Below are 11,693 nucleotides of genomic sequence, written 5' to 3' on the forward strand. Positions count from 1 at the left end.
GATCGTACGACTATATCCTATAACCGCCATATAACTGATTGATCGGAAATGCCATAACTTTGGTGTTTGAAAAGTTAGTGTCGGGAGCAGCCGCAGAAATCAATTTAAAATCATTTCAAAACCATTTATTGTTTTCTATTTTGGTCAGCATCACTGACAACAACAATGTAAACAAAAGCTTCTCATTTATCTATCTGCATTCGTGGGTGAGATAAGCCGAGATAAGCGACTGCGCTCGCTGATCTCTCGGACCTGCGCACTCTCATTTTTGCATTCGCTTTTGATCGCTGGTACGAAGCAGTTCGTTCGCTCTCGCTTCCAGCAATAAAACATACATATTTGAAATCGAACCATACTCTCGGCTTTTTCTTTTAACACCGTTCACACACCGCATAGTTTAAAATTCGTTAAACATTCGCAAAAAAGGTGGCATAAATTAATGCCTCCTCTAATCATTGGTGAAACCGACGTGATCGTGAACTTGTGTTAAAGTGAAGCAATTATTAAATATCGTTTTAATAATTCTAAGCGCCCCTTGCACGTGCCGCGGCAGGGCCACACACACACACAAACCTTTTCGCATCGCTTCGCACGGTATTCGCACATACCGACATACATACATACAGTGTACAGTTAGAATCGGCTGCTGTACAGTCTGAACCTTTTGCATAACGGCAAGTGTTATACAACTTCGCGCGCCAGGCAGAGGTCGTTGCCCTTTGTTTTCGATTCCGTCATTACCCTCAAATTCGGTCTTTGGTTTTCGCTGGCCCAAGTGCAGGTGCAGTGCAAATTTCGTGCGGTGACTTTCGAATACCCTACAGACTTTAAATAAAAACTCAAAATGTCAACCAAACATACGAAAAAACCTGAGCTCGCGCCTCACGCTCCAGACGGCGAGGAGTTTTATCGGGCAAAGGCAAATTCTATGGTACGCCAGCTGGCTGCCCTAAATTTATTTCTAACAGAGGAGCAGTTGCAGGTGCGGTTGGATTTAATCGAGCGCATATACTCTGATTTCGATAGCTCTCGACTTAACCTCGAACGGCTTGTGATCGAGGAGCTGGAGTCGGATGCGCGCTTAACCTTTACCACGGCATATTGTGAGACGAAAGGAAGGATCTGCCGCCATCTCAATAGTGAAAAGAGAAAGTCGTTGGCAAATTCAACTGAGCTGCATGGCATCCTCGGTGGCCACACTGCCGCCTTCAAGTGCAACTCGCGGCCCACCAGGCTACCGGAATTTCAGCTTCCGCGATTTGGCGGAGCATACATCGATTGGCCGGATTTCTTCGCCATGTTCAACACGGTAGTGGGAAAGAACGAAGACCTAACAAAGGTGGAAAAATTTCAGCATCTTCGTGCATGTTTGGACGGCATAGCGCTGGATGCAATTCGCTCTCTAGAGCCCACGGAAAATAATTACGACAGGGCTTTGGAATTATTAACCTCGAGATTTGATAATAAATTATTGCACTTTCAGGCTCATGTTCGGTCTTTATTCAAGCTACCAGGGGTGGAGAAGGGATCCGCAAGTAGCCTGCGGCAGTTGAGCGACAAGGCAAATTCTCATTTGCGCGACCTGGCTACTATGGCCTCTACGAAGGAAATCTATGACGGCCTTTTAATCCATCTCATCGTTTCAAAACTGGACATTCAGACCCAGGAGAGGTGGGAAGAATGGTTGCCTTCCAAGGAGCTGCCAAATTGGGATAAATTCTCATCGTTTTTGGATCTTAGATGCCGCATGATGGAAAATTTGGAATACGCTATGGTAAACCAAGCACCTAGCAAACAGGTTGGAAAAGTAGCTAGCAAATTTTGTCGTAGCACCCTCATTGCTTCATCATCAACTATGCCAGCATGTACCCTGTGCGAGTCTAGGGAACATTATTTGACAAAATGTCCACAATTCTTAGGATTGAACCCCAATCAGCGGTATAGAGAGTCAAAAAGGCTACATCTTTGCCTTAACTGCCTACGAAAGGGACACAGCCTACAGCAATGCAAGTCTGGCAACTGTAGACACTGCCGCCAGAAGCATCATAGTCTTCTTCACTTGGAACCAAATCCCGTTGCAACCCTGCCCCAGCCTGCTCCAGAAATACTTCCGCAAGGATCATCTCACGTCTCTCTAGCCCTGTCCAAAATACAGCCTTTAGCTTCATCGCCGACTAGATCCGAATACGTGCTGCTTGCTACCGCCATAGTCTACGTAAAAAATCGCTCTGGCGTGTTCGTGCCATGCAGAGCCCTGCTCGATTCGGCTTCTCAAATCAATTTCGTCACCTCTCGTTTCGCCAATCAGCTTCAGCTCAAGGTCCATCGGTCAGTCATCTCCATATCAGGAATCGGTGAATCCTCGCTCGCTTCGGATAAATCGGTTTATATTTTCGCTCAGTCGAGTAACGCAAAGTATAGCACTTCGCTCTCAGCTGCTGTCACCCAGTCAATAACCGATTATCATCCGCATTTCGATCTTAACGCGTCTGAATGGAAAATACCGGAAAATCTCGAGCTCGCCGACCCGCTCTTCTACAAAAGTCAACGCATCGACTTGCTTATTGGAGCAAGCATATTCTTCGAGCTGCTTTGTATTGGACAAATTCGATTAGGCAGCAATTTACCCACTCTGCAGAAAACCAGACTTGGCTGGATCGTCTCAGGGTGTCTGACAGTAGGATCTTCCGTTCGCTCATCTTTAGTTTCCATATCTCAAGAGCCCAGCACTCATTCGGAGTCGGAGTCGATCTCTGAGATACTAAAGAAATTTTGGGAAATCGACAATTGCGCAGATTCTACAAAAACCATTTCGAAAGAGGAAGCTCTATGCGAGCAGCTATTTCAGCAGGAATACACTCGGCTTGAATCTGGCCAATATTCGGTACTACTTCCTGCCAAAACTAGTTTCGATGTTCTAGGAGATTCATTCGATCGTGCGCTTCTTCGTTTTAAAGCACTCGAGGCCAAATTAGCTAGGAATTTGGAGCTGAAGTCGCAATATAAAGCCTTTATAGACGAGTATCTAAACCTTGGCCACATGTCTCTAGCAACTAAAAATGCTGCAGCTCATCAATATTACCTACCCCACCACTGCGTCCAAAAGTTGGAAAGTACAACGACAAAACTGCGAGTTGTTTTCGACGGCTCCGCGAAGTCCACTTCGGGATATTCGTTAAACGATTTGTTGTACGCTGGCCCTTCCATTCAACCAAAAATCTTCACTACCCTGCTTCGTTTTCGATTTTTCAAGGTTGCTTTGTGTGGAGATATTTGCAAAATGTATCGCTGCGTTCGGGTTACACATCCCCATCAGTTTCTACAATGTATTTTGTGGCGCGATCGGCCAGAAGATGAGGTACAAGTTTACTCGCTCGACACCGTAACCTATGGCACGAAGCCTGCTGCTTTTTTGGCAATTCGTGCAATGCAGCAGCTGTCTTACGATGAAGAAGCGGAGTTTCCAGTAGCAGCTAAAATCATACGCACAAATTTCTACGTCGATGATTTAATCGCAGGAGGAGACACCATTGAGGAGGTCGTTGAAATTCGTCAACAAATCAAGGCGCTCTTGGAAAGAGGACATTTCCCAATTCGCAAATGGTGTTCCAACGAACCTGCGGCGCTAGAAGGAGTGGATGACTCGGATCGGGAGAAAACTTTAAAGTTCCACGACGGAACTGACGTTACAAAGGCGTTAGGTTTATCTTGGGACACGCTATCGGATAGCTTGCTTTTCAGCTTCTCAAACGAATGGACTGAAAAACCCGCAACTAAGCGCAGCATTCTGTCGGCTATCGCTAGGTTTTACGATCCCCTTGGATTAATAGCACCGATCATAACCAAACTTAAAATTTTCATGCAGGTCTTATGGAAGGATAAACTCGACTGGGATGAGTCTCTGCCGCAATCTTTACATTCCGCTTGGTTGGAGCACATGCCGCAGATCGCCGCAGTTGCTTGCTTGAAATTTCCACGCTTTGTTCTACAGCATAACTCATCGTGCGAAATACATGGATGTTGCGATGCAAGCATGGCAGCTTACGGAGCTTGCATTTACGTTCGATCAGAGAACCAAGGCATAGTTTCTTCGAACCTACTTTGCTCAAAGTCAAGAGTCGCACCCTTGAAGACACTCACGATTCCGAAGTTGGAGTTATCTGCCTCTCTTTTACTGTCCGAACTTGTCTCTCAAGTGGCACAAATTGCACCTCGATCTTGCTCTTTTCATTGTTGGTCAGATTCGACAATAGTTTTGGCTTGGATCCGTCAACCTCCTTCGGACTTTAACATTTTCGTTTCGAACAGGATTTCGCAGATACAGGAGAGAACTAAGGGAATGACTTGAAGGCACGTACCGTCACGACAGAATCCGGCAGATATCTTATCTCGTGGATGTACCCCTATTGAGCTGGTGGGATCAAAGCTTTGGAGTGAAGGACCGCAGTTCTTACTCACTGATTCTTCTACATGGCCCGATGACGCACCCCCTGTCAAGGAACTTCCTGAGCGTCGACGCAGCGCATTGGTGCTGTCGCAGGAAATAGACATCTCGCAAAGTTGCAAGTTTGGAAACTCGTTTGGGAGAATGCAGAGAGTCTTCGGATATATATATCGGTTCCTTCAAAGGGTCGGCAAGGATCGAGTACGGCATAAAGGAGAGCTTACAGTCGAGGAAATCAAAGGTGGTACTCATCTACTCATTAAAGGGATTCAGCGCGTGCATTTCGCCGAAAATCGCAAGGCACTAACCATGAAGAAGTCAGAGGTCAGAAACAGGCCCCCTACGAAATGCTACATAGCCATATTCGTTTGCTTCGTCAGCAAGGCTACACACTTGGAAGTTGTCGAAGACCTTTCAACGCAATCTTTCATAGCAGCCCTGAAGCGTTTTATAAGCCTGAGGGGAAAGCCTCAAACGATTTGGTCAGACAACGCAACGAACTTCGTGGGAGCCAAAAACGAGCTTGTTGAGCTTCGGCAGCTGTTTTTGAGCGATCCTCAAAACATTGAACTATGGAATTCCCTTACGTCGATGGAGATCCGGTGGAATTTCATCCCACCTCGTTCCCCGCACTTTGGTGGCCTGTGGGAGGCCGCGGTCAAATCCGCAAAATATCATTTCATCCGTGTTGTTGGAAAATCGATTCTCACATTTCATGAACTGCGTACTTTAGTTTGTGAAATTTCCGCAATTTTAAACTCACGGCCGCTCTGTCCCATTTCAGAAAACCCAGATGATATTAGTGTTCTTACGCCTGCACACTTTCTCATTGGATCTACATTCACCGCAATGTATGAGCCTGATGTCACCCATCTGAACATCGACCGCTTGAGCCGGTGGCAGCGTGTATGCCAAATGCAGCAAACCTTCTGGCGCAAATGGAGCGCCGACTACCTTTCGCTGCTGCAGGATCGGACCAAATGGCGCCTTCCTGTGAGCAACATACAGGCAGGAAGCATGGTCCTCATCAAGGAGGACAACATACCCCCTTTGCGGTGGCGCCTCGGCAGGATCGAGAGCACCATCTCCGGAGAGGATGGCGTCGAACGAGTTGCAGTCATCCGAACCGACTCTGGACTATGCAAGCGGGCAATGAGGAAGCTGGCGGTACTGCCCCTTGAAACCACTTCACTTGGAAGCATGACTCTTCCAACGGGGGAGCATGTCGGGAGCAGCCGCAGAAATCAATTTAAAATCATTTCAAAACCATTTATTGTTTTCTATTTTGGTCAGCATCACTGACAACAACAATGTAAACAAAAGCTTCTCATTTATCTATCTGCATGCGTGGGTGAGTAAAGCCGAGATAAGCGACTGCGCTCGCTGATCTCTCGGACCTGCGCACTCTCATTTTTGCATTCGCTTTTGATCGCTGGTACGAAGCAGTTCGTTCGCTCTCGCTTCCAGCAATAAAACATACATATTTGAAATCGAACCATACTCTCGGCTTTTTCTTTTAACACCGTTCACACACCGCATAGTTTAAAATTCGTTAAACATTCGCAAAAAAGGTGGCATAAATTAATGCCTCCTCTAAACAGTTAGGAAGTTGGGATTTTCCATGGGTTTTATTTTGGCCAATCAATACGACCTACTAGGAAGTTGGGATTTTTTATGAGTATTAAGAATGCATCATATAAATAATTTTGGAGAATATAATTTGCAGAATATTCTGCAAGGGTATATCAGCTTCAGCTCCGCCCGAAGTTAGCTTTCCTTTCTTGTTTGAGATCAATGAGTACCTCCCTCTCAGATACAAAATCAATTCGGCTGCGTGCAGACGTGTTTTATTAACGCTCCGGAAAAACAATTAGCCAATCAGTCGAAAACGTTCGAAAAAAATTAATAAGCGCGAGGTTTTGCGTTTCGCGATGCAAATCGCATATCGTAAACTAAAGTTTTAATTAATTAAATAATTAATCTTTACGCACTAACTATAAACAAATGAGTAAGAACGTGGATCAGCGCACTCAACGACAAAAACAACAAGACGAAGCCCGTGAAAAAATTCAGAGAGAACAAGACAAACGTCGTCTCTCTTTGGCCCGTAACAACGCCTATTTTACGGTGACGAGTAATACTCTAGAACCGAAAGTGCTTGAAGGTGCAAGTTTACTGACCGCCGAAAACCAGAGAGCTAGCTCTTGCTCTCCCGCCCTGCTCTTCACCGCTCGAACGCCATGGAGTGAGCAATGCCGCCTAGCGCAACAACAACAGAAACTACTACGACTACTACAACGGTCTCTGTCGCCAACAATGCAATAACGACTCCACCCTCTTCTTGTGCTGCGGGTAAAGCAACAACACAACCAAGTGCAAAAATCGGTGCAAACGGCACAAACAAAGCTACGGTAGAAGAAATGACAATTCTGCAAGCGGGTTCTACCATGCAGACAGGCATGGATCGCTACATTAATATCTCCAAGCGCAAGCTAACACCCCCAAAAAACTCGGACGGCAATAAGCCCAAAATAAATCGTTCCAACAAAGGCCCTGTAAATCCCGGGCCATTAGATGAAAATAGATTTTCCATTCTGGCGGTGCCTGAAACAGAGTCTGAACAATTAGCCCCAAGGAAACTAAAGCCCCCACCTATTTTTATTCGGGAGAAGATCTCGAATGCCCTAGTCAACAAAATAGTTGAGCTTGTCGGAAAAGATAACTTTCATGTTATTCCGCTTATGAAAGGGAATATAAGCGAAACTAAACTCCAAACCAAAACCGAAGACGATTTCCGAGCAGTGTCGAAGTACTTAAACGATGCAAAGGTTTGCAAGTTGTGCTTAAGGGAATAGAACCCGATGTGACCCCCTGCGAAATTACAGAGGCCTTAAAAGAAAACGGTTTTTGCGCAAAAAATGTTATAAACATTATGAACAAAAACAAGAAGCCGCAACCACTTTTCAAGGTCGAGCTGGAGCCAGACAGCAGAACTTAAAAAAAAACGCAGTGCACCCGATCTACAAGTTGCAGTACCTTCTGCACCGTAGGATCACAGTGGAAGAGCCGCACAAACGGACCGGGCCAGTGCAATGCACAAACTGCCAGGAATACGGTCATACCAGGGCTTACTGCACCCTGAGGTCAGTATGTGTAGCTTGTGGAAACTGGCACGGCTCCGAACCCTGCCCTGCCAACAAGGAAGACTCTCTCACTAAAAAGTGTGTAAACTGCCAAGGAAACCACACAGCTAACTACAGAGGCGATGAAAAGTCGGATGCAACGAGCAACAACGGCACGCTCCCTGAACACACAAAACACTTACATGAGATCACAAACGATACCGGAAGTTTTCTTCGCAAAAGCAGCTAGATCATCATTTGGCCCTTCAATTACCACCAACGGAATTTCTTACGCCAGTGCTCTAAGATCAGGCACAGCTCACATAGAGCCGAAAATTGATAACATCCAGCAGGCCATGGGACAGCCACAAAGTAACATGGAATCTATGATGATTACTTTGCAACAAAATATGATGGAATTTATGTCCTTCATGAAAACCACCATGAAACCCTTATGCAAAACCAAAATATCTTACTACAAATGCTTGCAGCTCAGCAGTCCAAATAAACCATGCCTAGCCTTCAAATAACTCTGTGGAACGCCAACGGTGTTTCACGGCATAAACCTGAAATAACTCAATTTCTGAACGAAAACCACATCGACGTTATGTTGCTGGCAGAAACGCATCTCACCAGCAAATATAACTTTCAAATACGGGGATACACGTTCTATGGCACAGATCATCCAGATGGTAAAGCGCATGGCGGCACTGGAATCTTTTTTTTTTTTTTTTTTTTTTTTATAGCGCGGAGTCCCACGGCCCACTTACACGCCCAACCGACCGAGGGGCGCAGCCGTGTATCGTACGGCACGATTCGCGATAGGATAGACGCGAGATAGGAAAATAAAGGTAAAGGTCCGGGGAAAAAGTAATAAAAAGTAATCTTAATAAGAGACCGCGTCAAACACCACTTTCACCAACGGTTTGCTAAAAATCATCTGCAAGCTACATCGATAAAATTACAGTTGGGCAACTGCAACCTTGCCATTGCCGCTGTCTACTGCCCACCCCGCTTTACAGTCTCCGAAGACCAATTCATGGACTTCTACAATTCGCTTGGAGAGCGATTCATAGCAGCAGGAGTTTACAACGCCAAGCACACGCACTGGGGATCCCGCCTTGTGACCCCCAAAGGAAGACAACTATATAATGCACTCATTAAAACATGCAACAAACTGGACTACGTTTCACCAGGCAGCCCTACATACTGGCCTACAGATCCTAGAAAACTACCTGATTTAATTGATTTTGCTGTGACAAAAAACATCTCTTGCAATCTAATATCTGCAAAATCGCTTTTGGATCTATCATCGGACCACTCACCAGTGCTAATAACTCTTCTTCAAAGCCCGGAATTAATCGAGCACCCTCGCAGGCTGACGTCGCATCGAACCAACTGGCTGAAGTTCAAAACGTACGTAAGTTCCCACATTGAACTAACTCCACAGCTCAACATCAAGGAGGACATCGACTGCTACGCCGATGCACTGGAGTCTGTACTCGTCGCAGCAGCCAAAGTCTCAACACCGCAAGGGAGGGATGGGCACACACACCAACACAAAACTAACCATGAAATCGAACAGCTTGTTCTGGAGAAAAGACGTTTGAGACGTACTTGGCAAACCAGCAGATCGCCATCCTCAAAACAAAGTCTTAAAGAAGCTGGTCGCAGACTTACCAGGGCTCTAAGGCTAGAAGAAGAAAAATCACAACGCCAGTACATTGAGAAACTTTCACCCACCAGCACTAAGCATCCCTTGTGGAGGGCCCACCCAAATCGAAGTGCGCCGGCCGAAACAGTAATCCCCATAAGAGACTCTTCAGGCAGCTGGGCCAGAAGCGACAAAGACAGAGCTTGTACATTTGCTTTACACCTTCGAAATGTTTTTCAGCCAAACCCTGCAACTAATTCATTCGCACTACCGTCGCCGTCAATTCGAATTCGAGCCAATTCTGTTTCAACCAAATGAAATTGCAAAAGTAATAAGCGAGCAATTGAAACCAAAAAAGGCCCCAGGCGGTGATCAAATAACTCCCAAAATGTTAATCGAACTTCCACCCTGTGCAGTTGAGGTTATTTGTAAACTCTTCAACGGGATTACACGACTTGGCTATTTCCCAAAAAAATGGAAAAAATCGGTAATCATAATGATTCCAAAGCCAGGGAAAGATCACACAATACCAGCTTCGTATAGACCGATAAGTTTACTCTCGTGTCTGTCAAAACTGCTCGAAAAATGCCTTTTGACGCGCATCATTCCATATCTGAAAGAGCACAACGTTATTCCAGCACATCAATTTGGCTTTCGAGAAAGCCATGGAACAATAGAGCAAGTCAACAGATTAACAACAGAAATAAGGACTGCATTCGAGCTACGGGAATACTGCTGTGCGGTATTCCTTGACGTTGCACAGGCTTTCGACCGAGTCTGGCTTGATGGCCTTTATCCATAAAATCAGAACGATCCTGCCAGGAAACACTCACAGGATACTGGAATCGTACCTTTACAACAGAGCCTTCGCCGTGAGATGCAACACCACAACATCCGATTACTACGCTATAGAGGCTGGAGTTCCCCAAGGTAGCGCCCTTGGTCCAACTCTATTTCTCCTCTACACCGCAGATATTCCCACGAACGAGCGGCTAACTACTTCTACATTCGCAGACGATACCGCGATCATAAGTCGGTCCAAATGCCCAACTCAGGCAACAGCACTACTAGCTGATCATCTCGTTGTAGTGGAGAGGTGGTTATCAGACTGGCGTATAAAAATAAATGCGCAAAAGTGTAAACACATAACGTTTACTCTTAACAGACAAACGTGTCCCCCGCTAACCCTGAATAACACGCCACTTCCACAAGCTGACGATGTAACGTACCTTGGCATCCACCTAGACAGGAGACTTACATGGCGGAGACATATCGAAGCTAAGAAAATTCACCTAAAACTAAAATCAAACAGTCTCCATTGGCTTTTAAACGCGCGCTCCCCCTCTGCCTGGACTTCAAGGTCCTGCTCTACAATTCAACGCTTAAGCCAGTCTGGACCTACGGCTCCCAATTGTGGGGAAACGCGAGCAGCAGCAACATCGACATTATTCAGCGAGCACAATCAAAAATCCTGAGAACTATCACTGGGGCACCTTGGTATGTTCGGAACGACAACGTCCACAGAGATCTTGGCATTCTACCCGTAAAAGATGAAATATCAAAACAAAAAGCGTCCTACCACACCAAGCTAACTTCTCATCCAAACCAGCTCGCCAGGGGCCTAGCCAGGGCTTCCATCCGGACCCGATTGCAACGCAATGACCTTCCAGCTCAGCAATAGTTATTAGAGCCCCTAAATTTTCGCGCCAGTCACCTTGACTGTCAGATAGTTTTTTAATTTAAGATTCTATATACTTATTGTTAGTCTCAATTCAGAGAAGATCCAATAAATAAAAAGCAAATGTTCAAAAAAAAAAAAAAAAAATGAGTACCTCCCGACCGCCTTTAATTTTACAATGTACAGAGGCATCCGGTGCAGCCACCAATTTGCTTTCTCTGATCATATTCCAGTTATAAATTGCAGCCTTGGCCAGAAAAGGTCATACAATCCACCACTCCGAGTAATGACGCGGCATACCATCGACATGGCAAGGTAGGAGGCTATTATGTCAGAGCTCAGAAAATTCCTCCGTTCCGCTATTTTGGCATTCATTATGGAGAAGTTCAGTACCATTCAACCCAACCGCCGTGATTCCGAAATTGCTGAAGTACTTGAAAATTCTATGAAGATTGTCTCTTTTTGGCTTTGCAACAAGCAAAGAAGTCAATTCCACCATCTCTAGGTTAGGGGTCTCCTTTGGTCCTCTTATTGCTGTGCGTTTAGAGGACGTGGATGAGGTTCGCGATAAACGATATTACCACTTAAGCTCCTGGCATGGATGGAATGCCTGTAAGGTAGCAAATGCTCTATCTAATTTTTAATGCTTCCCTAGACATTGGCCATTTTCTATACTTGTGGATGGAATCTTACAGGACGATTCTTAGCTGCCTAAAAATCCATCCATAGTAAACTATCGTTATAACCTGGATTTTTTCTCCGATTTTTGCCTGTGGCCAAAAAAAAAGAATTGGG

At 45.5% G+C, this 11,693-nt stretch overlaps 1 protein-coding gene across 2 annotated transcripts; it reads left to right on the top strand.

Moving 5' to 3' along the window:
- Nucleotides 1-239: 239 nt before the first annotated feature.
- On the top strand, nucleotides 240-5,332 carry LOC123037343. Of its 2 annotated transcripts, none has more exons than XM_044457463.1 (2): nucleotides 240-1,798; nucleotides 5,229-5,332. In XM_044457463.1, exons 1-2 carry the CDS (start codon nucleotides 845-847, stop codon nucleotides 5,319-5,321), a joined length of 1,047 nt encoding a protein of 348 aa, XP_044313398.1. In that variant the 5' UTR covers nucleotides 240-844; the 3' UTR covers nucleotides 5,322-5,332. The 2 variants fall into 2 exon arrangements, with proteins under 2 accessions (XP_044313398.1, XP_044313399.1); XM_044457464.1 differs by having other exon boundaries at nucleotides 240-1,774.
- The last annotated feature ends 6,361 nt before the right edge of the window (nucleotides 5,333-11,693 follow it).

Source organism: Drosophila rhopaloa, unplaced genomic scaffold (genome assembly GCF_018152115.1).
Source record: "Drosophila rhopaloa isolate 14029-0021.01 unplaced genomic scaffold, ASM1815211v1 contig_158, whole genome shotgun sequence".
NCBI lineage: Eukaryota > Metazoa > Arthropoda > Insecta > Diptera > Drosophilidae > Drosophila > Drosophila rhopaloa.

What these genes read in the sequence shown, in the direction of transcription:
- LOC123037343 (XM_044457463.1), top strand. Translation starts at nt 845, where the DNA reads ATGTCAACCAAACATACGAAAAAACCTGAGCTCGCGCCTCACGCTCCA. An exon ending in ACCAAGCACCTAGCAAACAG is followed by an intron (nt 1,799 to 5,228) that starts GTTGGAAAAGTA and finishes GTCCCATTTCAG; the next exon opens with AAAACCCAGATGATATTAGT.